Raw genomic sequence first — 26,891 nt, 5'->3', positions numbered from 1 at the left:
GAGTCGCTCCGACTTTTTTTTCCTTCGGCGCAACCCATCCATCCGGCGAGGGCAAGAAAATTGCAAGGAAAAGAAGAAAAACTCGGACAAGGATTCAACAAGGCCTTTGTGTTTCCCTCTCGTTGTTCTGGGCGTCTGCTCTTCTGTCACTCTTGCCCAAGAACGGGTGATTTCTTGCATCGAATCACTCGCCTACCTAATTACTATGTAATATTCCCGATACCATTCCTCGGGGCTCCAGCGGTCCCTCTTCTGTCTCTCCACTGCCGCCTTCGCCGCCGCCCACTACGGGGCACCCACGCACAGAACATTAGAACACTGGCGCCTCCGTCTTAGGTACCCCTAGCACGCGGCCTAGGTGCCTACTGACAGTGAGACTGCTGTCCACTTCCCGCCTAAAACCCCCTACACCTGTAGTGGCACCGGCGCCGCCCCTGCACCCGATTCGGCCTCCCTACCCACCCTGCCAAAACCAAACCCAACCCAAACCAGCCTCTTCAACTCCTCCTCCTCTCTAATCATCCGTCCGTCCACCCATCCCTCTATTCCATCACACCCACACCCTCCTCGCCCTCAACCGCCGTCCTCCGACTCGACTCGATTCGACTCAACCTCTACCGTCAACCGTCAACCGTCGACGTCCTCGCATCTCCTCATCTCCCATTCAACCATCGTTCCATCCTCGTCGCTCTCGACCCGAGTCTATCTCCCTTCGCATCGTCTCGACCCCATCACGGCCCGTTCAATTGCCCGACTCGCTTCCTCGTGGTCGATCCCCGTCGAGGGGCTGCCAGAGCCTTCTCCGATCTCTCGCCCATCGCCGTATTTCCCTCGCCACGTTCAACACTCGCCAGCAGAGCACGCCCGCCCTGCATCGTCGCGCGAGCCCTCGCTTCGCCGCTGTCCGCGTCGAAATTCCATAATTTCTCCCCCCTTCACCTCCCTCACTCTCCCTCGGCCGGTCATCGCCCCGTTCTGCAAAGATGAGGGAAGTCAACTTCAGTATCCCCAACGTCAATAAGGCGTCAGTCGGCATCACCACCGCCCTCTACGACCGACGTGCTCTAGACTGCACATCCACCCTCCCTCTCATCAACTCCCTCAACCATCTCGCCTACCTTACCACGTCGTCGGCTCGCATCCGCGATATTCTCACAGTCGATGGCGGCATCGAGCGTCTCGTCTGCATCCTCAAGCAGGGTCGCAGCAAGGACATGATGGGCATGTGGAAGTGGAATCTCGCTTTCCAGTGCGTTGTCAATATTGGCGTCCGAGGCACGGAAAATGTCCGCACCCGTGTCGTCGAGGCAGACATGGTCCCCGTCATCGCCACCATCTTGGACAATTACATCAAGGTCATCGACAAGTGCCGTGAAAAAGCCGAGGAGGCCAAGCAGAAGCAGATACATGACCATCACCATCGCCACCGCAGCCACGATCATCGATCAGGCTCCAAGTCATCATCCTCCTCCTCCGCCGCCGCCCCCTTCGGCCACCGCTCCACCACCCGCGTCGATGCCGCCGACCAGAGATCTCTTCGCCGTCACGGCCCTCCTCCCTCCATCGACGTCTCGGCCACCTACGCTGGTCCATCCACCGCCGCCACTCAACAGCAGCCCCTGGATGGCGCCCTCGCAACTCCCCAGTATCCCTTGGCCACCCCGGACCGCCCTGGTTCCTTCACCCCGACCCGTCATCAGAGCCTGAGGTCCGCCGAAGGCCGTCACGCCACGACCTCGACACCCCGTCAGACCATGCAACCCCTTGCAACAGCCGTCCCAGTAACGGAGACGGTTGAGGGCTTTGTGAGACCCGTTCGTGATATCGACCGCCTCGCCTCCATGGCTCCATTCGGGCCCAGTGACTTGGCCTCGCAGCCTACATCCCCCACGACGCCTCTCCCGCCCCCTCAGATGCGGTCTCCCACCGTCCGCCCAGCTTCGGCCCTTGGGCCTTCAGGTCGATCTCGCCGGCGCCCATCAATCCGCCATCAAAACTCGACAGCTGACGCAGACGACATCAACGGTGACAGCATGCCGTCCGACGAGTCACCTGAGACAGAGATGACTGGTACCGGCGACATGCAATCTGCCGTTGATATCCAAGACATCACCATGGAGGATGGTGAAGCCATGCTTGCTGGTGCAGCTCTTGACTTGACCACCCCGACTGTGTCGGAGACGCACCAGGATGCCGGTACTTTCAACATCACCCACCGTACCCCGATTGACGGCAGCATCGCCAACAACAACACTCCAACCCCCGTGCCTCCGATTGGGCTATCACCCAACCGTCCTACAATGGTCACTCCTCCTCAACCACCCATGCCCACCTCCACCGTCCCACGCTACCTCCTGGACCGCCACTTCGTTCCGAACCCGCAGATGCTTGCCGCAATGCCCCGCGAGGAGGACGTGCTCATGTCTCTCCAGCTCCTGGCATACGTCTCTAAGTACTGCGGCCTTCGCTCCTACTTCCAGAAGAGCCACCTCGTCCCGAGACTCAAGATTGGCAAAGAGCTTGCCGTGCTCGACGGCGAGGAGGATATCCCTGAGGTCCACGACGAGGATGCCGATGACGAGGAGTACTTGTTGCCCAACGAGTTCAACCTCTTTCCGCTCGTTGAAAAGTTCACAGTCCGGTACCACAGCACCGACATGCAGTATTGGGCCGGTGTTGTGATGCGGAACCTCTGCCGCAAGGACGACACCCGCGGAGGCATCCGACAATGCGCTTACTACCAGTGCGGCAAGTGGGAGGAGTACACCCGCCAGTTTGCCAAGTGCCGTCGATGTCGACGTACCAAGTATTGCAGCAAGGAGTGCCAGAAAAGTGCTTGGGCGTTCCACCGTCACTGGTGCGTCGCGGCGACTCAGTAGACCGTCGGCACATTGCACGACGGTCCGTGACAGCATCAAACTCGGCGCATTCCGCAGCATATATGCTTGTTTCACAATGTTCTTGAAGGGTTGCGAATGCATTGCACAGCAAAGCGTGTCATGAGCGCATGGCGTTTCCTCTCGATACCACAGGTTTTAATTGGCGTAATCGGCTGGGCATGAACTGTTGACTTGGGGGCATTCTGACGTGTTTTTCTCTCTTCTGTTTTGCTTTGGGGTCTTGCGTTTCTAATTGTTCCTCGTTTGTGTTGGAACATCCAGCCCTAGATCATATTTATGGTCTATGGGCTCTTCCAAGGGGACGGGCTGGCCCTGAGCAGGCAACGACGACGGCGCTACCCGTTCTAGTATATAGATAGTTATGGAGGGACTTCACTGGGCTACGGCTCTTTTGGGGTATGGGATCTGGATATGATTGATGACGGTGATCATGGAGGGTGGACGGGGAGGTTTATTCGCAGGTCTGCTGCGCAAATTGACCAGATGGATGGTGTCCAGATGGGACATGCGACGTTCGACGGGTCCCTTGCACGGGATCTTGTTGGCGTGGACTGCGGCAACACGACCCAGTCGCTACTCAGAATCTTCTACATATTCCTTTGGGTATAGATGAATGGATCAACGAATTCAAAATAAATACATGACTTGTCCCGTATTGTGTGAGTAAAATAGGATGTCTAGAGGTATCGACGAAGTGTCCGGGAAGCTTAATCTCGAGGTATATGATGAGTTATCCGAAGAGGCGCAACTACTCTCCTTGTACTTATGGGACTCGCACTCGCACACTCCAATGACAACTTTCACTGTAGCACATACAAGATCTAGCAAAATGGGATTCAATTACACGCATCAAGGACCCATAAACGCCAGCCCTCTTTGGTTGTACGACTGATGGTTTGTACAAGACGTGAAGCTAAACTCGCCACCAACCACGACGTCCTTTTTCCTCTTCCATTCCACTCACCAACGCTCTATCTCTCCGTCATGCCCTTTTATTTGGTTCCCATGGACTTCCTCCGCGCCTTGCCTGGCCGCGACTTGGTGACCTTGTTGCGACTGCCACCGCCGGCCTTCATCCTCTTGGCGTCGAAGCCGCTCAGGTCGCCGGAGCTCTTGGCGTCGCCCGACTTGGCGTGGCGCTTCTTGCCGCCGAAGCCGAACTTTTCGTTCTTCTTCGCCCGCTTGTGGTTGGTACCGCCGGCAGCCTGGCCGCGGCCGGCGCCGGAGCGCTGGTTGTGTTTGCCGATTTCCTGCTCGACACCAACATCGAAGAGATCGGCCTCCTTGGTACCGAGATCACCACCGCCAGACTCTTGACGCTCTAGAAAAGGGGGAGTGTTAATGACATGGTAATCTTAAAATGAGGAATGAAAACTTACTTCGCTTGAGGGTCTTGATCTTGTCGAGAGTCTCACGCTTTTCCTTTTGTCGCTCCTGCAGCTTAGCGACCTGGACCTGCTTGCCAAACTTCTTGAGGTCCCGCATTTTGCGGGCCTCGGCAGCGGCCTTCTTGTTGGTGGCCTCCTCGACGAGCTTGGCCTTGATCTTGTCCATGTGAGCGTCCTCCTTAACCATCTCCGCAAAGTAGTCCTTGGGGCGGGAGAAGGGAACACCCTCGGCGCGGAGACGGGAGCGGCCCAGGCGGACGGCGTCGAGGCTCTGCTGGTAAAAGGCTAGCTCGCGCTGGAGGTCGTCGGAGACGTCGGGGATCGACTCGGCAGTCTCGTCAGAGGCGACGATTGTCTGGTGGGTGGTGAAGGGGACGGACTTGTCGGTGGGTATGGCGATGCGCTTAAGAGAGGCGAGCAGGGCCGTGGTGTTGTTGATAGTGAGGCGCTGGTGGGGGATGAGATCTTCCTTGTCGGCGTCGTCGAGGTCTTCAAGGTCTGACATGGGGATATCCTCGTCGTCTTCTTCTTCCTCGTCATCTTCCTCTTCCTCGACTGGGGCCGGGATCTTTTTTGAGATCTTGCGGGGGATCTTGTCCTCGAGCTCGATTGACGACTCGGAAGTGTCACTGTCGTTGAGGGCATCTAAGTCGACCTAGAATTGCGACTTGTTAGTGACACTACTCAGCCAATTGCCTGCAAGTACGAACTTGAAATTCCTCTTCATCGTCATCCTCGTCGTCTTCGGCATTGCCGCCCTCGACCTCCTCGACCTCATCCTCGTTCTCGTCGGCGCTGGAGTCGTCGACTGGTGCCCCACCGTTGGCCTTGCGCTGTTGCCTGGCGGCGGCCTTCTGTTTGCGCTTGAACGTGAGCTTCTTGAAATCGACACCCTTCTCCGCGGCCAGCGCCATCTTCAGTGCGCTTTTGGTAACCATGGTGAAGAATGGCGTTTGTGGGGGGTTGGTTGTATGTCTGGGCCGGAGAGCGCTGCAACTCGCATTTGAACGCAACTGGGTGCAAGATTGGAAAAATCTCAAGGATTCTGCCGCGGGACGAGCTTCACCGCCTTGACATTTTTTTAGTGGGGCTAGCTTCCGTGCATATACGCCAAACTGCTTCCTAATGTCTACTCTAGGGTAGGCTTGAAGTCAATTCTTGCAAACGGGCATTCTTGTTCAACTACCCAGGTTTTGATGGTTTGGGCATGGATTACCATGTGTGGGATATGCATGTTTTTTCCCTCTGTCTTTTCAATCATCGAAGGCAAGCCGTAGTTGGTTTCTGCTGGGATTTTGTACGATCAGTTCTTTCACATTGAGTATCGCATTCGCACAAAGGTAACGCCCCTCTACCTTAACCTCAGAACAAGCCTTGTACTTGTCTAGTTCATGCATTGGAGTTCCAGACGTAAGGCGTGTATTTATGAGTACATTTATTTGGCTGAAAGAAGAAAACATTAACGCATGAAATATTAAAAATTGGAAATTTAAAACCCATAATCAAAACAAGGGGTAATTATCAGCAGGATTGAGTATGTATTTACGGGTGCAAAGCAATTGGTGCGTGTGCATATTGCATCATGCCATCACTTTGGCTTTACGGGTCCCTAGAGGCGAATAAGAGGTCACCCAAGGAAGCAAATAGAGGATGGGAAGAGAAAGGTTTTGTCCAACGGCTTGTATTTAGAAAATTATGAGTTATATATCCAATGATTGTACTACCATCCCAAAATGTTCCGTCCCCTTGGGCTTTCGTGTCCACTATGGCCGTAGTGAACTCGAAGCAATTCGTATAAGTGGCTTCTGAATGCTGGCGTCCCGCCACCCAGAGCCCGTTTGTTCAAAAATAGATTAACGAAGCCGTTTGGATTTTTGATCCATCATCTAACAACCCAGCAGTGCTGTGCAGTGTCTGCGGTGGACTTGACCGTATGTGGTCGAAGTTGGTTGGTTGAGTTGGTTGTGTCATAAACCGAGACCTCATTAAGCGCTGCAGTAGAAGACCGAGGCTTTACATGATGGTGCAGCCGAGAGGGTAGCTGGGGTTCTGGTCCTTGGTGGGCTTAGCCATGACGCTGCAGCCCAGGGGGTAGCCGGGGGTGGTGGGCTTGACCATGACGTTGCACCCGAGAGGGTAGTTGTTGGTCTGGTCCTTGGTGTTGTTGGTCTGGGTGGAAGGCATTTTGAAGGTTGGTGTGGTGAGACTGTGGAAAGTCTGAGAATATTCAGTGTTGAGAATGGTGAAGAGTGTTGTAGCGAAGGCAGAGTGTGTGTTGGTGATGAGAGACTTCCAAGTTAAACAGCAGAGAGCATCCTATTTATACTTGATCTGGATCCTATCTTCGCATCATATCTCACACCAAGCTTCCCCCAAAAACCCCATGACTTCAACATGTGTCTTGCTGGTGGTAGCCCCGTGCGTGGTGCTTGATAATGTTTTTTCATATTGTCTTGGAATTAGACAAGGAAATCGGTCAACGCTAATGACTACATGCATCGAGCTCGGGCATGATTCCGATCTTGTGTAGACCAAATCCATGGATTTGAGAAGTAAAATCACAGTCCGTTCGGTAGAAGAATCGTAAGCCACCATCTCGTATGTCAGCTGGCGGTTCAGGGGCACGGTCTTGGGGTGGGTGGTCCTTTGTAGAAGCTTAATATTGTCTTTTAGTACGAACATATTGTTCTTCAAGCCTCACCAAGCCTCAATATCCTTAGGCTAATCCGCAGCCAATAGCACAACGCGGAGTCTCCGACCTAGAATTTTCCATTCCAACTTCTCTTTATAACGGTATGAGATGCGAATGGGAATCCTGCCAAGCCACCGAGTGAAAACAAGGCGATTCGGCAAGCCTCTGCCGGTGTCCCGGATAATTGACGCCACGGTTTCTCGACCATGAGACGGCGGTGAAGACCACGTGAGCTGGCTTAGAAGCGACTGAATGGAAGCCTTGGAATGTTAGAGCGGAGTTCAACGGACAAGGTGGTGGGCATCTTACCATTTCCCCCTCAATGTGATGACGACCCATGGTGTGCCAGCTTCATCCACCTCCTTATCGACTTTGGTTGAGAAGGCGATGGCACTCATGATACCATCCCCAAACTTCTCATTTAAGATGGCCTTATACGCGTAGCCGTAGTTCTGCACAATCTCGTACAGTCTGTAGATGAGAGGCTCAACTGGCGGCATCGGGCCGGCCTGGCCGCGGTTAGGGAAACCCGTCATCTGCACTGTGAGGGATTCTTTGGGCAAGTCCAGGAGCTCCGATAGCCGCTCAACGTCCTCAGAAGATGCCGTGGCCTGGCCATAGAACAATGCTGCACATGCAACCTCACTTCGGTCAAGGTGCTTGCCAATGGCCTCGAAGCTCAAGCCCTTTGCCGCCTTAGCATCGAAGAGCGACCTGGAGTAGGCCGGAAGCCTATCGGCGATGGTGGACTAAGACTGGGATGAGCATGAATCCGCTGCACAGACTCAACAAGGGAGATCATCTCACATCAAGGGTTGCGATACGGCCTTCGTTTGCCATTTTGATGTAGGGGGTCCTGTGGCGGTTCCACACGACTGATTGTTCTTTGGATGAAAGAAGAGAGGAAATTCAGAAGAGACAAGTAAATGATCTGGACGGGTCCCGCCGGCTCATGAAGGGCTCTCATTCTCGATGATCTGCGGGGTTGTATCCTACATCGGAACACGGCATGCAGGGTGTTATTCGGCGATATTCCGGAGACTCGGGAACCGCTGATTCGACGTTCGCCACTGTCATATGCGAGTGCTCGCATATCACCATCCCAAAAAAGACGGTCAACACTGACGTGCAAAATGGCATATTGTGACGTCTGTAAACGAAGCTGATATGTGCAGTGTACTACCTATTCTCGAAAATGCCTCTCACCCCAATCACATCGTCGACGTGGAGGATATCGAGGCCTTCGTTAACGAGAACATCCCAAAGTTGATTCCTCTTGGGCAAAGGCCATGACGGCAAACTCCAATACCGCACTTTGAGTCCTAGACTGTGCGCTTCCTTGATCTGGTTTCGCACCTTGAGGAGCTGTGACTGTCGCAAACCTCGAGGCCCGACTAGCCCAATCGACCTTCGGAAGGAAACACTGGCGTAGTATGAGTTGATTTTGTTGTACGTGCCCTTATTCAGCTTTGCCAAAGGTGCATCGAGGAAGACATCTCTTGAGGGGTTCGCCTCTACTTGTTCAACTCGCGTCTTTCCCGTCCCGACGACTGTGATGGGGCCTTGAATGAGCGACCCGTTTTTTATATGGCTTAGCCAACCCCTTTTTCGAAGTGGTTCCAGATTCTCAAGTAGGAGTGGCCATGCAGCAACTGGATTCGCTTTTATATCCACCAAGAGAACTAGAGTCTGGTTCGGATCGATGCCATAGACGCCCTGGGTTGGAAGGGCAGCACCTGTCGCCGAGTTTCGGTCTTGTAGAATCCTGACCAGAGGATCTATGTACAAGGTCGACAAGGTGCGGTCTGTGGCAAGGCGACTTCTGTCATGACTAACAAATAGTTCGTCTTGGAAAGCCCAAACATCGGCCTCTACGCCAATGCAGCCTGCGAGCAACGCTGAATGGAGCGGCTTCTTTCTCCAATAGTCATTGTGGGAACTGCACGGGATTGGGGATGCATGACAAGAACGGAGACTGATATTGGGGTTCTCTGGGAGAGATTCGTCGTCGTAGTTGTAGAAGATAGGCGCGAGTCTGACGATTAGAGCCAAGACAAGACCTACGGTGCTTCTCGGCATCAGTAGTGGAAAGGGATGATTTAGGAGCGGCCAATAACTCACACAAATACGGTCCCGACGAGGCCGGATGCCATCACAAATGTCTTTCGCCTTGACTGTAGATTAGTCCGAGTGGATGCCATCTTTGGCGATGCCATGATTCGCGGTTTGCGACGAGTAGTGTAGGCCAGCGCCGGTTAGAGAGCACAGGATGTCCAACCGAAGAAATGAGGCCACAGTAGACCAGAGACGAACTTACTGGATGTCTCAGGGACCCTGATGCCTCCAACTGGAATACAAGACAGCCAACGTCATCCTCTCATGGCCGCCGAATGTGTGGCATGGCTAGGCGGCCCCACTCAAACCGTATCGGCTTTCACTCATTTTAGTGGCTGCATGTCGCACAAATCATGAGACGAGATACCTAGTTGGATTTGACAGTTATGCATTGGCTAAGTAGAAGGCGCTGTAATCGGCATGAGCATGCGACGTTGTTCTCCTGCAGAGGGATGAAGCGAGATATTGATGCATCATCACAAGAGGGTCATCGGGAAGTACTACCACACCCAGGTAGGTACATACATCAACGACCTGGTACTTTCATTTGCTGCACTTCTAATGGTGCCGCGTGTGTAACTCGTTGTACCTTAACGGTGGGTCCTGGCGGGGAACACGATCTGCCGATAAGGCACGGCCGCTACGATAACATAATTTCTTTGGAGAATCTTTCTCCATCAATTGTCTCCGGACTCCCTCCCCATACAACTTGTCAACGAAACACAACACCTCCTTGCATTCGCCGCCCCAACATCGCGGCTGCACGAATTCAACACCCCCAGTCAACCAGGAGCTAGAGAGACGATTGGGGCACTATATTCAACTCGGAACCCTTACGCGAACTCGCCGACCATGCCTCACAAGCACAAGAGGAAGAGGGGAGACGACGAGGCAGAGTACGAAAACCCATGACACCCGTTGTGACTGCACATCTGACATTTGTATTCGCAGATTCAATCTTCCCCCGTCTCAAAAAGCGCGCTCCCTCCCAGTTACGTTGAGGAGCTCAAAACATGCCAAGGATCAGAAGAACACGAAGAATGGGAAGAATGGGAAGAACCCTGCACCAACCCAGGATAGTCCAAAACCAAGAGGAAAGAAGGCCCGGGGCAAGGACAACGATGCACCGCGAGCATTCAGGCGTCTCATGTCAGTGGCAAATGGAAAGAAGGTCAGATCTGGCCTTGATGACGGCAATGATGGCAAGAGTGTAGCGAAAGAGGTCTCTCAGGATCTGAAGATTCGCCCAGGGGAGGACATGAGGTCCTTCGCATTTCGAGTCAATGCTGCACTCCCAGTGGCTGGTCTTGCTAAGAAGACGGTGATTAAGGACGGCAAAGATGAGGCTGGCTTCAAGGTGGTACGCACTAGGAAGGAGCGGAAAATGCACAAACTCTACGACCAGTGGCGGGCCGAGGACCAAAAGATCAAAGACCAACGAGAGGAAGAGGCCGCACAGGCTGCGGAACGGGAAATTGACGACGAGGGAGCTGGAATGACAGCCTTGGCCACGGCCGAATTGGAGGAAGCGACAAGCAAGAGAAAGAAGAAGAAGTCAGGACGCGGGAAAGCCGAAGAGGATCCGTGGTTGGAATTGAAGAAAAAGAGAGCGGAAGCTAAGGTTGGGCTGCACGACACAGCCCAGGCACCACCGGAACTTAACAAGAAGGTGATTAAGCAGCTCAAGGTCAGAGGCGCTGCTGTGGAGGTCGACAATATCCCCAAATCCGCCGGTAGCTTGAGACGTCGTGAGGAGTTGCAAGCAGTCAGGGCGGACGTTGTGGATGCATACAGAAAGATCCGGGAACACGAGCAGGCCAAGTTGAATGGCCGAGGATGATGCGCGTTACTCGGAGGATGGATGAGCGGTTGAAAATTGAATAAAAGCTTCTGAGATGAGTTGTGGAGCTTTCCTTGTCGAACCCTTCTTCTTCTATTTGCGCGAACGTGTCTGTGAATGTCTCCGTACTATCCGCGAACATGGATTTTGTTAGCTATCGACCAACCTGTCTGCCCTTCAACGTCGTCCGTGATGATGCACTCTGATTAGCTGAATGCAACTCTCGTCGAAGTCAGTTGCCAGGGTGCGGTGGCTTACGTCATCATGGTCATACGGGTCTAATCGTTTTAGACGATCGCGTCTCCCAGTGGCACCCCGCCATCCCCACATCATCGTCAAGCTGCAGCAACAAGCAAAAAAAAGTTACAGTCTTTGCCATCGCGCTGGGTTCTCGGTTCAATTCGCGCCCAGACACATTTCTCATCGACACTTTTTCAGTTGCGTTTTTCGCCAAGAATGAACACCTCGGATCCTGAGAGACCATGGCTTCGGAGCTCGAGGGCTTGATCGCGGCGCTCTTGCTGCTCATCTCCTGCGGCGGAGAGCAGGGTAAGTCACTGTTGCTATGGCTTCACCAGAGGTCGACTTCCAGGAATTGCCTGGTCGCGTGGGTTTTGGGGGCAGTTGCGCGGACGCTGCTGCTATGAATACCAAATCCAGCTCAGGTTTGGGGGCCGTCATGAGAATTCGACGCTGACCCAGTTCTCTCCCATAGGATGTTCTGTGAGCGACCTTGTTGATGCCATCCATAATCCTTCCGGATCTCAGCACGCTGCTCCTGGCCAACCTGAACATCATCCACCCCTTCAAAATGAAGAATCTGGCTTCCGCCAGCGCACTGCCTCCACCATCTGGAAATGGCTGGCAGCAAGGAGGGACGTATCCATCGGTCCCGAGAGGAACTACAACCACCTGTCTTTGGACGAGGTGTTGGCTCTGTCACAACCTCCATCACCAGTAGACGAAGAAGATGCCGCCTCTCCGGGAACAACCAATCCCCAGAAAGCTGGAGACCATGTTAGGGTGTACGCCTCTGAGGAAACCATGTGGGAATCGCTTACAGGCCATGCCATCGACTACAAGCGAGTCCCCAGATCTGAGTGGCTCTTGTTGCTTGGAATCGCCTCTACGACTATGCATGGAATTCTGCAAGGCGATCTCGGTCGACTCGTTGACCAAGATAAGCGATCAGTCCCTAAACGGACGGACGCCTTGCTGAAAAAGCGATACATTGTGAAGAGAACCACCCTCGTTCGAGGCACTAAGACAAGCAAGATGTGGCTCAAACTGTTTGCTCCACCACTACCCAAGGACGGAGATGCCATCGATGAGCCGCGCGCAGAGATGAACCTTTCCCGTCAAGTTCTGGCTGCGAACCTCGATCCGGTCCCATGGCACGTCCGATGGACCGGTGAATCTGTCGATTACACGGCGCTGGCCACCACAATCCAGGCCGTTTCCAAGGAATGGGGTGTGTTGCGGATGCTGGACCTCAAGTCCAAACTCGGAGTATTGGGAATGCGTTGGCAGATGAAGGTCTTGGCCAAAGTTTGCCGATTTCTTAACTCTCGAGGAGTCATCCAGTATGTCGCCGCTAAGCTCGGTGACAAAGTGTTCAAGGATTGTATCAAGTATGGCCGAGATCTCAACGCCGAAGATTGGTCTATATACCTTGCCACGGGGAAGCGCACAACAAAGCCTTCAAGAAACCCTGATCTCGCCGCCGGCGAAGGCACTGATGGGAAGTCGCTCTTCGGTCAAACGACCAACGCCTCGGAGGTATCTTCTAGCCCTCCGTGGTCACTAGATAAGCCCCTTCCCGCCACCATTGCAGAGATGGCCCAGAGACTAGGTGATAAAGGGTTGAGTAACCCGGATGTTTATGGGTTAACACTAGGTCCATCCTTCAGCAGGTACCTCTCATCGATGACCTCTGCCTTGGCGACCCCGAACCTCCAGCCGCCTCATCTGAGACATTTTCAATTACGAAGTGAGCACACAAGAGTTGGAAAGATAGCTTCGTATCGATACTTTGCCCAAAAAGGCTGTTCGCCGACGCCTGGCCAATCCAATGGGACTGAACCGCTAGAATCGTCTCAGAAAGAGGGCAGCGATGAAGGCACGGGCAACAACCCCACGCGTCCATCACCTGAATCTTTCTATGGCTTTGCTCCGGTCTCCGCTTCAGCATTGACTAGTAAACCCGCAGCTACGTTTACTGACTTGTGCACAACGGGGGTGGCACATCGGAAATCGAAAGGTCGCCCGAAAAAGAAACAACCGACAAAGTCAGTCAAAACTCTCCCAGAGGCAGCGAGACTAAGTGAAGAGGTGCCCCAGACGCCACAGAACGATATCAAACCCCAGGACAACGGCACCCGCCAGCAGGATTCTACTCCTCAGCAGGAGAGCGTTCTTCAGCTGGAAACGACCCTTCATGAGACCAACACGCCCCACGCTACATGCGATACCGGCAAACTCGTCGTGACATTAAAGGTTTCTGCTGAGGCATTGAAGGATCTGATCGAACAACCAACCTTACCAATTCCGCCTCAGGCGAGAAAAACCAGGACGCCACGGAAAATCTCAGAGCTTGTGACAGAGAGTCCGATTGGAGTGACGGTTGACACGAGTATCGCTTCCGACATAAGCCAACCTGCCCCGAAGAAACGTGGCCGTCCACGACGTGGAACCCAGGCAGCACGACCCAGCGAGCCTGCCCCTGATGCTCGCCCTTGGACGTGCGAAAAATGCGGTGGTACCTGGAAGAATGATATTGGTCTGAAGTACCATCTAGAAAAGTCAAGGACTCCTTGTAACCCCTCGTTCGACCCATCTGAGCCGACGCCACGACGTGGACGAAAGCCGGCCAATTTGGAGACGGGAGATCCAGCTTCACCAATGCCAGCACCCTCTGGAACTCCACGAAACAATAGCGCGGTAGCATCGGATTCAGGCTCGAAGGATCAAGATGAAGATGAAGATTCAGAGGAGGAGCCAACCCCAAAGAAATCTCAACCCCGGAAACGGCCAATGGCCACACCAGGATTATCTTCACGGCCCTCCGTCAGCCTCACCGGAGGTCCGCTTCAAGCGGTTCCAGAATGGCGACGTCCTCCATCCATGAACTTCGACTCGCCAAGCAAAACCTCGGTACCAAGCACCAATGGCGGAGCTCTCGTGCAAAGTCAGGATGGGCAGTTGCGTCCTGTCTTAGGATTGAATGGAGGTCCCAAATCAAGATCTGGTACTCCGAAAACCGCCCGGAAGAAACATCCCGCAAAGGGGGACAAGCCAAAGATAGAGGAGGCGCCGCCTAGGGCACCGGAACCAACGGATGAACCTGGTAGTGAGTTCTTTGCAAACATAGAGCCAGGAGGAAAACCAGCAAGAAAATCAGCACCCTCGACCATTGTCGACAGTCTGCTACCCAAGGTCACTTGGAATAGTCGCATCTCGGCGATTGTCAAGGAGATCCTAGAGGAGCAGGCCGGCGTTTTCCCTGGAGGGCGTGGGCTGTGGCATGCCATCACGACGCGGTGGGGAGAGAGGTTCCCAAGAGAGACACTTCCTACTGTCAAGGCCTCCCAAGCTGCGCTCCGAGAAATGTTCAAGACTAAAGCCGCGGCCGAACATTGGCACGCTTTCCGTGACAGCAAGGGGATATTTTCAAAGTGCCAGATTATTGTGCTGGGTGCCCAAGATCCGTTTTCAGCAGAAGCTATGCACTTGGTGGAGATGATCAAGGAAGCCTATCCCCGGACATACGTCCCACCTCCATTCACGGCGCCTCCTGGCGTTGAGGCGGCGAAAGAAAGTCGCCGTGGACGTCGGAAGCTTGGGGATGAAGTTGAGACCTTGAGCGCTCCAGTTTACGTTGCCCAAGTTGCTGCAAAGAGAGCTATGAACGAATTTGATGTAGATGGTGCTCTGACATCTAAGCGTCGAAAAGCAAGGGCCACAGACATCGCCTCTTCCCCGGGTAGCCCCCGAAAGAGAACGCACGTCAGCTGGGCTGGTGCCGATCAGGAAGATTACATCCCACAGCCCATGTGGTCGGGACCCTCTGGGTATTTGTTGAACCAAGAACCGTTGGAAACGATCCAGTTCCTTGAGCCGAACACATATCTGCACGATGAATCAGCGCGGGTTCGTAAGCGCCGTCGTCTTTCGAAGGACTCTGTTAGTGAATGTCTGGACCCGCGATTAGTCGCGGACAGCGAGCCGGTCTGTATGACATTTGACAAGGCAATTTCAGTCCTTGGTTCTGTCGGTACATGGCCATATATCAGTACCGTCGATTTTGAGACCCAAGATGGCAGTTATACGTTGAAGGGCTGGATGCCAGACGCTACGTGGTTTTCTTGGGCAGCAATAGTCGAGGAGATTGAGATCCGAACTGCCGCTTTTAGTGGTCTCAAACGTCAGCCCAGAACGTGTACCGGGCAGTATTACCGATTCTTGGACAGGCTGTTTGCTTGCATAGATGTGGAGCGCTCGTGGGCCCAGTCCTTTATCAACGCTCATCCCGGCGCAACAGGGCCTCACAATATCTTCGTCAGGTTCTTTAGTGGAAGAGGAAGTGAGATGATGTTGCCATCGGAGCCCCTAACATGGCCTGCAGAGTGGCAACTCACACCGGAATCTTTCCAACTCTCTCCTCAACATGATGAGGTTTCTGAGGATTCGTCGTCCAGTGATGAAGAAGGCACATTTGTCTGGCCTAAATTCCGAAGGCGCTTGGTCGAGCCCACCAGACCTTATGCGACTGGTCTTCAGCTTAACAATCGACAAGACCAACTCCGGGCTAAGCGTGTTCAACTTGTGGCGAGGTCCTTGACATCCTTGCCCCCAGGAGTAGGGAAATCTAAGACTGTCGAGGACAGTACCGCAGGAAAGGATGCAATTGACGACCCGGACAAGCTGCTTGCCGCCTTCATCGCTGTTCGCGTCCTTCTGGGAGGCTCCGATAAAGCGATTGACTGGGGCCTGTTGCTTAAATTATTCCCAGCAATCGACCTTCACCATCTCCGCCGGTTTTGGCTGTCTGCTCGCAAGGAACAGGGGGCCTACGTTGCGAAACTAACCCAAGATTTCCAGGAAAAGTTCCTGGTTGCATACGAGAAGGGCGAGCTGCCTGAAATTGACTTCGATGCGCCCCTGGAATGCGACTGGCAGGCGATCATTGCGTGGACTATGCAGCTCCCGCGTCAAGAGGGCGTCCAAATCCCGTCCACTAGGGGCCTTTTGGACCAACAATTTTCCTCCCAAGATGTACCTGGCCCCGATGAGGACTGGAGAGAGAAGTTCTTTCATCCCCAATCTTCCGTGTTTGCTCGCTTTGAGGCAGCGACTGCGAGGCCCGCCGCTCTTGCTGTGGGCAAGATGCAAAGCGGGAACAGTCAGATTGTCACGATCACAGACCTCGATGTCACTAGATCTTGGATCAGATCACTTTGTTGCACAGATGAGACTCAGTACTCGGTGCAGCAGATCAAGGACAAGTTCTCCACGCTGGCGAATGGCGATGCAAACAGAAACAACATGCTTCTAAAGCAGGCAATTGATGACTTGACTCGACAGCGTGTCATATGCAGAAGCAAAAAGCCACCCCTCGGTGGCAGACCGTATCGACTGAACGAGTCGTACATGTATGTTTTGGGAAAGCTAGCTCAGCAGGCCAAGTACCAAGAGGCGGCTGCCTTCAAGGCCAAGCTTGACACCATTTTCCGTCGTGGGGAGACATTGAAGGTACCGTACACCCTTGACGACGGGTCCGTCATGGCACTGACCAACTTGAACGCCTCTGAGAGGATCAGGTTGGTGCCAGTTGGCGTTCCGCATATCCCGATGGGTTTCGAGCCAGGCAACTATGAAAGTCGGAAGTATCCAAAGTCATACTACCACTTCAACCTCGAAGCAGTCCCCACGGACATGTATCTATACGACGAGGATATTGAGGTGCTCAAGACGGCCGCCGAGGCGGGGCCGCCGACTGAAGGTCCACAAGGTGAGCTGCCTCAGTGGATCGACTTCTTTGGGAAGCGAGATCTCAACCGGTGGATGCACGTCCTGGGGGCATTTTGTTTCATCTACGCCACAAGAGGGCTCATGACGATTGAGGGCATCTGCAGCGCTCTCAAGCCAATCTTGGAGGAGTTCGAGGCACAGATGATCATCAACTGGGGGAAGTCGACGGGTGTGCTGAAGGATTCCGAGGATGGGCTGGGGCCGATGGTGGGAGAGTGGTGGTGGTTGGTGGTGGCATGGCAGTCAAGAGCCCAGGCCGTGAGCAAGGTGTGATGAGTGTAAGACAACAAAACGGGTCTCTGATTAGGAGGAAGGTGGCTAGGGATATAGATGTGCCATGTAGGATTACCATGATACCCGCTCGGGAAGAAACGCAACGGTCAGGGATGTGGCATCAATTGTATAACAAGCAAAACACTGCATTGGATATCTATTTCGCTTGCCCAACCATGATGAATATAATAAAGCAGACGCCCGGCGCCCGTAACATAAGTAGTTCCCAAACACAGTTCCCAAACACGGTATCCCCTCAAAGAGCGAAGAGGATTTTTAGTACAAGTGCGACCAAAAGCACAACCATCACCACAATGAGTCGATCCAACCAGAGCGGTACCCCGTCATCGGAAGCTAGTCGTGCTGGCCGAGGCGGTGCTACGGCGGCCGCGGGGAGTGGTGTGGTACGGGTGGGAGTGGGGTTCCGGATCCCCGAAGGCAGATGGGGAACGGCCTGATCAGCCGGAGGTACGGGGATCGCCGGATAAGGATCGACTGTGGTAGGGTTCGGAGCAGTCTGGACGAAGCCCTCGGCAAGCTCAGCAGTCTCAGCCTCATCGGCGGTAGGCTCGGGTTTCGCCTGGGCCTTCTTCTTGGCCTCCATCTCGTCTCGCCAGCCCATGTTCAGCTCCTTGGGGACCTCGACTTCCTGGGCGGTCGAAGAGACCTCCTTGGCTCTCTCCTCGCACTCCTTTATGATCTCCCCATTTGTCTTTCCGCATGCTGCGCATTTGAAGGCAGATGACTCAGATGCTAACCGCTGGCGTACAGTATCCGTGGTCTCGAGGCCGCCCAATTGGCCGCGGGCATCAGTTTCCATGAAGCTTCGGAGCCTAAGAAAATAAGACATGTTAGCCAAGAATAGCGAGCCTCGTCGTCGATATTTATAACAGGGCAAGGCTACGTACGCTACCAGAGCTGTCCGAACGCCCCAGGCGGGCTGCCAGGTCTCCTCGTGGTGCCCACTGATGCTAAGGCAGATCTCGCGGTTGGCCTCAAAGCGGCCATTGGGGGTCATGAAGCGAAAGCTTGGAGGACGCAGGGGGTATGTCGGCGGCAAGACGATTCGGCCATGGTAGATGCCATCGCTATAGACGGAGTTGGGGGGGCCTCGTAGGGTGAAGTGCCACTCGAAGAAGTCGGACTCGAGGGGTTCGGCGGAGTAGTCGGCGGAGGGGGAGCTGGATATCTCGGCGGCTTCGCGGACTATTCCGTGTCAGAATGGTAGATCGTCTTGAAAGTGAATTGGAGAGTGGAAACAGTAGGAGTGAGGCTAGGCGCGTGGCGTTGGGGAGGGAGAGACTGACGAATGCGCCGGATGGTAGGAGACTTGGTGTTAAATCTGGGAGCGGGTGTCGCCATGGTCAGGATGTGTGGACTCGTGTGTTCGTATGTTTATATTCTTCGTATGAGTCGCGTATGTATATATGAGCTATTGTGCTGGAACCTGCTTGAGGTTGGTGTTGATGGTAGCGATGCTGACGTTTGGTGATGGCTGTTTCAAGAGGGCATCGCTTGGTGGTTGGAACAGGTGGTTGGAACAGCACAAGGAGGGGGAAGCAACGGAACAAAGGAGCAAAGGAGCCAGGGATTGCCCTAGTATTAGACACGTTCAAATAGAAGCTGCGATACACGTGGTAATGAAGATAAATGCGGGCGGCACCGGTGGTTGAATCTTGGTGATGGGAGTTCGTTGATAGATGCAAGGTGAAGACACGCGCAATGTGGTAACTTAGACGAACCGTCGCATTGCCTCACCTCAGAGCCGGGGTAGGTACGAAGTAGGGAGGTAGGTACCTTAGGTAGGTATAGGCACCGAACTGGGCACCACTCGGAAGCAGGAGGATAACCCCACCAGTACGTACTCCCTTCTTAAAAGGATAGGTACTGCTTTATAGCGCAGCCGTCTATCGGCAGACTTCGTACATCTCAGTATATGCATATCTGTCCCCTACCCAATCAGACGCCGTCCTTACCTAAGCAGAGCCTGGCCCGTATTGGCCCAACCTCGACGACTCCATCTACGATTAATTGATCATTGCCGTCGCCGCCCATTCAACTCATCCGCCTCACGAGTTGTGCTGCCGTCGCCCGCCTCGCCACCGCTCCAATCGGCCTTCCAGTACGTCAATTGCCCGTTCCCCGTGTCGCCAACGCCGTCAATTCGCCCCGGTCCGCTAACTCGATCCGCGCCTCCAGCTCCTCCGGCCGTTATCCCGTTCCCTTCTACCCGCCGCGAGCGACTTCGACTTCGAACATCATGGGCGCTTCCCACCACCGTTTCCCCACGGGTCCCCCCAAGCCCCCGGTGGCTCACCTACCTCGCATCTACGGAATCACCGCGACGGCTCTGGGTGCTGGCATGTGGTTCTGGGTGAGTACCGCCGCCCAGACACATCTCGAATGATTGTGGACAGCTCAACTGACGATTGCTACTCCTGACTACAGGTCATGTACCGTGCCAAGAAGGAAGGTATGTTAACACTGTCCCTCTCCCTCTACTCCGCCAACTGGCACCTCTCTATCCGCAATCACTCACACGAATCTCCTCACAGGTGCGGTCCTCCTGGGTCTGAAGCACCCTTGGGATCACTAAACGACGACGGCATGTACTATTATTCCTGCTACGACCGCAATAAGGTTGGCGCCTCGCCCAACAACGGGAGGTCTTTGGCGCAGTGTACATAGGGCCTATGGAACAATGAAAAATCTACACCAACAAACACAGCTCACGCGCTCGGCTTCTCGAACAGATAGTGTGCGACTCCCCAGGTGTCTCCTCCCTTGTACGCGAACAGCTCCGAACACGCCATGTAAAAGATCTGCCACCGGTTATACCATGTCGACGCATTCTCCTCCCCGTACGTCTCTACGAGGTGTGGCCATATTTGCTTCTTGTTTGCCATCATGTTGGACAGCCAGTCCTAGAGCCGATCGATATTAGCCACGACATACTAGCCGAAAGACAGGGACAACGGAGAGCTGCAAATGCGCTCATCACCTACCTCACATGTCCGCGAATAGTGCCGCCCATTGACCCACCACTGCTGCTGAATCTGAAGGTCGCGTTGGAAGTACAACAGCAGATCGCTCGACGGCATCGTCCCGCCCGTGAAGAAGTGTGTCGTCATCCAGCCCTCTTCGTAGTCGTACGGGGTCGTCTTGTGGGCAAACAGATGTACAAATAGCTTACCCTTAGGCTTCAGCGCCCACGCAATCTTGGCCATGAGCAGCTCATAGTTCTTCATGTGCTCGAACAACTGCGGGCTCGGCCGTCAAGAGGGATCTCATATTGGACTAGGTAAGACTTGGGCTCACCTCGATGGAGACGACGCGGTCATAGGACTCGGCCTCGAATTCGTAGTCGACGACATTGCCTGTGATAACGTTGAGGTTCGTGAAGCCCTTGGCCTTGGCCACTGAGTCAATGTACTCCTTCTGCGTCCGCGAGTTAGAGAAGGCCGTGACGTGCGACTTGGGCAGCATCTCGGCAAAGTAAAGAGCTCCAGATCCCCACCCGCAACTATTCGGTGCACATTTACTTGTTAGCTTTCACGAGCCTTCTCGTTCACCTTCAGGCTTGGCCTCTCACCCCAAGTCCAGTATGCTCATGCCGTCCTTCAACTCTGCCTTGACCATGTACGACTTCAGCATAGCAACTTCGGCCTCGGCCAGCGTCTCCCCGCCCTCTGGGTAAAGGCAAGACGAATATTTCATCCTCGGCCCTAGACACGCCGCCAAAACTCCAGTGCCGACTTCATAGTGTTGCGTGTTTGCGCTGTCCGTCTCAATGGCCATAGGCCGTGTGCGCAGCTGGTCTAAATAGGCCATCTTGCGCTCCATGCCATCTCCCAAAGACGTGGTCTGGATGGATTGGATGCGATCTCGGAGTTGCCGTCGGATGCCTACACGAATCACCGACTGTGGCAGATACCCGCCGTCCAAAATCCAATCTACTCGTAGTTAGTCTCATGTGGCTATCCACGCCAAGGGAGAGAGGGTTAGGAGCCATTGACCGTAATTCATGTTGAAGTTTCGAAATGCCCTTACAAACTGCTGCTACGTTGTTCAGTGCAAGTATTAAAGTTACTAGAGAGTGGCTGTCGGTATTTCGTAGATGTAGGTGGGCGTATGCACCACAATCGATGCCAGTTGTAAGTCAAATACGTCATGACATGCAGGAGCTCGGTAGCCCCGATCAACTTCGATTTCAGGAATTTTAATATTCGACGCAATCGGCCGAAAATTACCACCACCCTCGCTCTCCTAGATAGCTACACCGAATACAACGCCAGTCCCAGTCAAACTCTGTGTACAAAAGTCTACATTCGGGCCGCCTCTAGAATGACCTTATACTCCTTCCGCTTTTTTGACGCTCCTGTGATTCGCTGTTTCGCGTGCCCGATGAGTCGGGCCAGCCGCAGAGACAGGTACTTCTCGTATCCCCAAGCCACCAAGAGATAGGCAATGCCCAGACCAATCAAGAAGACCTCATAATCCCAACTCATATTTGTCAACTCCATTAAGGCGGTCAACCATTTAGACGGTATGAGAACCATGTACACCGTTGCCAGGATTGCCAGGGTAACTGTGATCATAAATGGCCCTATAATAAGTCAGCATTGTCTATTTTTTGCACTTCGCCTCGGCAACGTCACTCACAGTTCTGGGCTATTCCTTGTCGGAAGGGAGCACCGGCATTGAGAATCAAACCTGATAAAATATACTCGAAGCATGACACCAGGAAAAGCGCCGTATTCTCCGAGTTCTTGATATCCGGTTCGTCATGATTGACCTTGGGGGGGATGTACCATGGCTGCTCCTTGACCGTCACGTAGGTCACAGCTTGGAACGCAATGCATACGACCATCAATCCAAGCAATGGAGTAAGGACCTTGCGCGAGACGAGATCCGCTGTTGGTCGTTTTCGACATAGAGTGGACGCTGGCCCAGCCCAGCCCATAAAGATGGCAATGGGTAGAATCAGGAGCAGATCGATGAAGAGGAACTGGAAGTCGCCAAGGTTCGAAGCCTTGGCATAGAGGAAGGTGACCGACGTAAACTGAATTGCCGAATACAAACTCATATACTTGAAACAGCTGAAGCTGGTCACCAGAGCGGCGCGGCCCTCCCTGTTTCGTGTTAGCCAGCCCATGAATGAGCGAACATGTTGACGTACTTGATGACTTCGAGCACACAACGGATATCAAACACCCTCGAGGTGAACGGAGCTGCCACGGAGGCTTCAGCTTCGGACAGGGAGATACCGACGTCTGCTGCCTTTAGAGCTCCGCAGTCGTTGGCTCCATCTCCACAAAAGCCGCAGGTGTAATCGATGCTTTGAAGCTTCTCAACCAGCTCATGCTTCTCATCTGGCGACATTCTCGCGAAGACTTTCCCGGTCACAAGCATCTATTCAACGCCGTTAGCTAATGCCAAAACAAACAGGTGTAATGAACGGACTCTTTGGAGGACCTGCGGGGATCCATAGTCTACAATCCAGCGAAACACATCTCCGCTGACTGCCAACGAATAATTACGCAGATTCGAAATATCATATGGCAGCGATGCATCACCTTCCGGTGGAGCAGGGTGGGGCTGTGTATGTTAGAGAGTTCTTTAGATCATCACAAAGAGGCATACTCACCAGTAGCGTAGATTCATCCAGGCAGTACAGATTGTTGTCAATGCTCTCCCATCGCAGTTGAGCCTTCGCATCACGACAATCACCTAAATGATTAGCATCGGTCACATTGTTTCAAGACTCGGTCGACTTACCTTGGATGAAGCGAGGGACGAAGCAGTGAGCAGTACGGTCCATAAGACCGCACTCCCGCGCCACACTGATGGCTGTCAGAATATTATCACCCGTTACCATGACCGCACCAATGTTGGATGCAAGTAGTTCCTCCAGGACGCCGGCAGTGGTGGGCTTAAGCTTGTTTTCGAAGACGATGAAACCGATGAAGTCAAGATCATTTTCGACATCAGATCGACTCATCTTTTGAGCCTTGACCCAGCTCAACTTCTTCAGATGTCGGGAGGCACACCCAATGACTCTGTATCCTTTATGGGTATAAAATGATAAGAGTTGATCGTAATCGCTCGGAACTTATTGGAGAGTCAGTAGCCAGTCGTGGACATCATATCCCTGCATCACTCACAGCTTTCGGGGCGACAGATTTCCCGCATCGCCTCGGGAGCACCCTTGACAAAGATATCACCACTCTTCTGGCCAAATTGACGAACAATAACACTGGCTCGTCGTAGCTGGGAGACAAACTCAAACGACTTGAGCACACCAATTTCAAGGTTGGCCTAGAAAATATGGTCAGTGGTACTCCTAGCGAAGTCGTACTCATGATTGCCTACATTAGGGGGCCTCGCGATAGATGGCGCAAGCCCACCTTGTTCCTCATCTTCTCCTTCGCCCACGCTCTGTTTCCCCTCCTCGTAAGTCCAGCGAGTGAACTCAAACATCTTGAGATCAAGAGGATCACCCACGAGCTCATCATCGACAGATCGCAGTGTGTGGCAGGTGGCCATAGTGTGCAAAGCGGCTCGAAAACTGCTCTGGGGTCCCTGGTGCATCGCCTCTGCAAGTAGCAGTTGAGGTTCTGTGATGATCTCACTAAATTTGTTCGTTTCACGGCGAACAACTCGAACACCGAGTACATCCAGACCATCCTCGGTCAGCGTCCCCGTCTTGTCGAAACACATAATATCGATCTTGCCACCAACGTTCACCCTCTGGGGGCTGATGCAGAATACCTGCTTTTTCTTTAATCGGCTGAGTGCGAAATTGGTTCCAATGGTCAACGTGGCAGGGAGAGCCGGAGGTACAACAATGGTGATGAGGTCGAGCGCTCGAACAATGACCAGGTGCCAAGCAACACCGAGCCGGATAAAGTTGATGAACGACGCAACGAAGCCGATGCCAGCGATAATAGCCATGACACTAATGTACCTAAACGAGTCACGGTAAAACTTGAAACCCGACGGCTTCGGGAACAACATTGAGCGCACAAGGGAGCCCTTGGTAGTGTTAAAACCCGTTCGAACAACAAGGGCAAGGGCGACAGCATCGCCATCTTGATCTTCTTGTGGGCGCCTAGCACGAATAATCTTCGTACCACAGAAAAGGAAGTGCCTAGCCGTATCAGGAGTAACAGATGAAGCCGCTAAGTCCATACCGAGAAGCGTTTCGTCCGTTGCCGGAAGTTTTGAAACAGGCACGGATTCTCCTAGGACAGTATCAGCGACATCCTAGGGGGAAAGAAGAATAAAAAACAGTGCGATTTACCAGTAAGCATGCTCTCGTTGACTATACAGTCTCCAGCCAATAGAAGACTGTCGCTTGGGAATTGTGTCAGATTTGGGTCGCTGATTTCATATACGTCGCCAGGGACAAGATCACTCGAAGATATGTATCTCCCTATACGCTAATTATGAGCATATTCCAAGTGCAGAAGTGTTGGGGTGAGGGTTTCAACATACAGAAACCGTTCCGAAGAACTCGAACGTCGCATTCGAATCGGGAAATTTCCCGCAATCGTTTCATAGTCTATATCGTTAGACTTAAAAAACAGGTTGGGAAGTGAGATCTGATAAACATACCGCTCGAGTTTCGATCAATGTCGCGGCGATGCTTCCAACGGACATAATGAAGATACAGGCCGCATAATAATAATAGCTGTCGAGGGACCACAACACAAGGCTGGCAACCTGGAAAATGTAGAAAGGGTGGAGCACCTGGGCAGGTTAGCAAAAATACACCATGAAGAATCATATCTAAAAAAATTGTTACCTCATCTACTAACAACTGGCCCGTCGATTTCTGCTCGATGTCAATGAGATTGGCGCCAAACACGATTTCGCGGACGCCCTTCTCATCGCTATCCAGACCGGCACGGGTGAGTCGTATATCGGTCCAGTTTGGGTCCTTCCAGCCGTTGCAAAGTGTAAACTTGTCTTTGAGGGGATGGTAGCAGAGACGGACGTAACGATAATCCAAGGTTCGCAAGTCGTCCAAGACAGGGTCGCTATCTTCGTCGAGGACATCTGAATATAACTTCTCGGGCAAACCAAAGATGGTCGACAGAACCCGACCATAGGGCTGCGATCGCACTTTCATGGTGACAAGCTCCCCCCACTGATTCTCAATCACAACCCAGTCACAGTCTCTTAATGGGCATGCTTCGCCGAGGACGGCAACATACCATCGGGGCACCCACCGAAACAGCAGATACGCGAGTCCGCCAGTCAGAATACATGATAAAATATAGAAAATATAGCCAGCCTGGCTTGTCCGGAAACCAGCGATAGCAATGGTAAGGTCCTCGTTCACCATATACACCTTTTGACTCGTGCGACCACGATGGCGGAAGCTTCCAATCGTTGTGGTGCTATCTCTGCGAAGAAGGCGATCGTGGACCGAGCTCCGAGAATGGTTTGAGGAGCGTCGGTGAAGGGCATAGTCGTCGTGGGAGGCGTCGTACTCGCGATCGGAAGAGACATCATCTTCGTCCTCGTCGTCAACGTCGCCAAATTCCAAGTCTCCGATATCCGAGACGCTTCGTCGAATGTAGTCATTGGAGGCACCTCGCCGAGCTATGCCATCGGAATCGATAGTATCCGGGAATATCTCGGGCTCGTCCTCGTAGTATGTGAAGCTAGTCGTCGAGTCGACACGTGGTCGGCGATGGGAGAAGGCAGACACGCTTGTCGGGAGACTTTCGGCGACAGGCCCCGAGTAAAGCTGCGGCAGAGAGAGCAGAGTCAGCAAGAGAACTTGGGGGGGGGGGGGGGTATTTGGGGCCAATCGCACCTCTTCATGAGCCATCTCGACATCCTCAAAGATGCTTGATCGACTCATATTAGAACTGATACGGTAGAGCGAGACAGGTCCGTCGTTGGACCTGTGGGCATCGTCGCCCTCGCTGGGGCTCAGGGGAGCGTTTTCTTCCATGGCTGGATATTAGGGACGACTGTCTCTCATTTCGGGGACGAATTGGGGCAGTCGAGTGGTGGAGGTCGGGTCAGATGGTGACTCGCGGTGGTTCGGCGTGGTCTTCTGGTGATGCGATTACGTCGTTAGCCCAGGGTCGACCAAGGCTGAAGACAGGCCTTGCCCCTCTACTCAGGCACTTTAAAAAAAATGGAGCCGGAGTCACCCGCCGATAGGCCGGATTACATGCAAGGCTGGAACCACGAGGTACTAGATGTACCTTGGCGGTCAACTGGCTTGACGACGAAAGCAAGCAAAAAAAAAAAGAGGAAATGAATAATGACAAAGGCGGTGACGTTTTTTTTTTTCCTTTTTTCCTTTTCGCGTGTGAAAGGGTACAACGACGTCCCCATCCTACTGGTTGGCACGATCATACATGGTCCTTCGCCTAGGAGCAGGACCTGAAGCACTTGGATGCTGCACAGTGCCAGATGAGTGGCGATTGCCTCTTCCGCTGGATCTATCTACATCCAGAAGCGGCGTTGTTTCCCTTTCGATACTTGTGGGAATTTGCTTTGTTTGCTTCCTTGTTCCTCTTCTTCATGCCTCATCGTCCAGGTTGATGCGTGGGCCGAAATTGGGTGCGAATGGCCCACGTCCACGTCTGGGCTATTGCTGGCACATGAATAAATAAATACAGGGTCAG

At 53.3% G+C, this 26,891-nt stretch overlaps 10 protein-coding genes across 10 annotated transcripts; 4 read left to right on the top strand and 6 right to left on the bottom strand.

Annotated features, from left to right (window-relative positions):
* Nucleotides 1–983: 983 nt before the first annotated feature.
* On the top strand, nucleotides 984–2,879 carry BGZ61DRAFT_528572 (putative MYND domain protein; the record flags this gene model as incomplete). Its single annotated transcript, XM_046253277.1, has 1 exon — nucleotides 984–2,879. The coding sequence occupies one exon, from the start codon at nucleotides 984–986 to the stop codon at nucleotides 2,877–2,879; it is 1,896 nt and encodes a 631-aa protein (XP_046108056.1).
* A 735-nt stretch (nucleotides 2,880–3,614) lies between these two features.
* Nucleotides 3,615–5,304, bottom strand: BGZ61DRAFT_444209 (eukaryotic rRNA processing protein EBP2-domain-containing protein). Its single transcript, XM_046244952.1, has 3 exons — nucleotides 4,999–5,304; nucleotides 4,280–4,943; nucleotides 3,615–4,221 (listed from the first exon to the last, which is right to left on the bottom strand). Exons 1-3 carry the CDS (start codon nucleotides 5,224–5,226, stop codon nucleotides 3,893–3,895), a joined length of 1,221 nt encoding a protein of 406 aa, XP_046108055.1. The 5' UTR covers nucleotides 5,227–5,304; the 3' UTR covers nucleotides 3,615–3,892.
* Nucleotides 5,305–7,094: 1,790 nt separating this feature from the next.
* BGZ61DRAFT_156210 (cyanate lyase C-terminal domain-containing protein) lies at nucleotides 7,095–7,989 on the bottom strand. Its single transcript, XM_046237408.1, has 3 exons — nucleotides 7,788–7,989; nucleotides 7,290–7,729; nucleotides 7,095–7,240 (listed from the first exon to the last, which is right to left on the bottom strand). The coding sequence occupies exons 1-3, from the start codon at nucleotides 7,818–7,820 to the stop codon at nucleotides 7,219–7,221; spliced, it is 495 nt and encodes a 164-aa protein (XP_046108054.1). The 5' UTR covers nucleotides 7,821–7,989; the 3' UTR covers nucleotides 7,095–7,218.
* Nucleotides 7,990–8,159: 170 nt separating this feature from the next.
* Nucleotides 8,160–9,181, bottom strand: BGZ61DRAFT_528569 (uncharacterized protein; the record flags this gene model as incomplete). The annotated part of the gene is made up of 2 exons (XM_046253276.1): nucleotides 8,160–9,048; nucleotides 9,102–9,181. The coding sequence occupies 2 exons, from the start codon at nucleotides 9,179–9,181 to the stop codon at nucleotides 8,160–8,162; spliced, it is 969 nt and encodes a 322-aa protein (XP_046108053.1).
* Nucleotides 9,182–9,723: 542 nt separating this feature from the next.
* On the top strand, nucleotides 9,724–11,118 carry BGZ61DRAFT_503691 (uncharacterized protein). The gene is made up of 2 exons (XM_046251774.1): nucleotides 9,724–9,991; nucleotides 10,047–11,118. Exons 1-2 carry the CDS (start codon nucleotides 9,948–9,950, stop codon nucleotides 10,933–10,935), a joined length of 933 nt encoding a protein of 310 aa, XP_046108052.1. The 5' UTR covers nucleotides 9,724–9,947; the 3' UTR covers nucleotides 10,936–11,118.
* A 299-nt stretch (nucleotides 11,119–11,417) lies between these two features.
* On the top strand, nucleotides 11,418–17,238 carry BGZ61DRAFT_528567 (uncharacterized protein; the record flags this gene model as incomplete). Its single annotated transcript, XM_046253275.1, has 2 exons — nucleotides 11,418–11,484; nucleotides 11,651–17,238. The coding sequence occupies 2 exons, from the start codon at nucleotides 11,418–11,420 to the stop codon at nucleotides 17,236–17,238; spliced, it is 5,655 nt and encodes a 1,884-aa protein (XP_046108051.1).
* Nucleotides 17,239–17,381: 143 nt separating this feature from the next.
* On the bottom strand, nucleotides 17,382–19,032 carry BGZ61DRAFT_444199 (ubiquitin-conjugating enzyme). The gene is made up of 3 exons (XM_046244951.1): nucleotides 18,546–19,032; nucleotides 18,147–18,444; nucleotides 17,382–18,071 (listed from the first exon to the last, which is right to left on the bottom strand). Exons 1-3 carry the CDS (start codon nucleotides 18,598–18,600, stop codon nucleotides 17,495–17,497), a joined length of 930 nt encoding a protein of 309 aa, XP_046108050.1. The 5' UTR covers nucleotides 18,601–19,032; the 3' UTR covers nucleotides 17,382–17,494.
* Nucleotides 19,033–19,498: 466 nt separating this feature from the next.
* On the top strand, nucleotides 19,499–19,834 carry BGZ61DRAFT_528565 (uncharacterized protein; the record flags this gene model as incomplete). Its single annotated transcript, XM_046253274.1, has 3 exons — nucleotides 19,499–19,612; nucleotides 19,687–19,711; nucleotides 19,794–19,834. The coding sequence occupies 3 exons, from the start codon at nucleotides 19,499–19,501 to the stop codon at nucleotides 19,832–19,834; spliced, it is 180 nt and encodes a 59-aa protein (XP_046108049.1).
* BGZ61DRAFT_444193 (S-adenosyl-L-methionine-dependent methyltransferase) lies at nucleotides 19,691–21,339 on the bottom strand. Its single transcript, XM_046244950.1, has 5 exons — nucleotides 21,255–21,339; nucleotides 20,831–21,191; nucleotides 20,557–20,761; nucleotides 20,244–20,498; nucleotides 19,691–20,162 (listed from the first exon to the last, which is right to left on the bottom strand). Exons 1-5 carry the CDS (start codon nucleotides 21,262–21,264, stop codon nucleotides 19,968–19,970), a joined length of 1,026 nt encoding a protein of 341 aa, XP_046108048.1. The 5' UTR covers nucleotides 21,265–21,339; the 3' UTR covers nucleotides 19,691–19,967.
* On the bottom strand, nucleotides 21,336–26,488 carry BGZ61DRAFT_383310 (uncharacterized protein). The gene is made up of 13 exons (XM_046242681.1): nucleotides 26,066–26,488; nucleotides 25,046–25,996; nucleotides 24,856–24,990; nucleotides 24,736–24,802; nucleotides 24,542–24,673; nucleotides 23,611–24,482; nucleotides 23,403–23,556; nucleotides 23,017–23,349; nucleotides 22,886–22,968; nucleotides 22,702–22,836; nucleotides 22,418–22,650; nucleotides 21,901–22,370; nucleotides 21,336–21,844 (listed from the first exon to the last, which is right to left on the bottom strand). The coding sequence occupies exons 1-13, from the start codon at nucleotides 26,204–26,206 to the stop codon at nucleotides 21,561–21,563; spliced, it is 3,990 nt and encodes a 1,329-aa protein (XP_046108047.1). The 5' UTR covers nucleotides 26,207–26,488; the 3' UTR covers nucleotides 21,336–21,560.
* Between the last annotated feature and the right edge of the window lie 403 nt (nucleotides 26,489–26,891).

This window comes from Ilyonectria robusta (genome assembly GCF_021365365.1).
Source record: "Ilyonectria robusta strain PMI_751 chromosome Unknown BGZ61scaffold_4, whole genome shotgun sequence".
NCBI lineage: Eukaryota > Fungi > Ascomycota > Sordariomycetes > Hypocreales > Nectriaceae > Ilyonectria > Ilyonectria robusta.
Note: the sequence above shows the minus strand (reverse complement) of the source record. Positions and strands in the feature narration are given on the sequence as shown.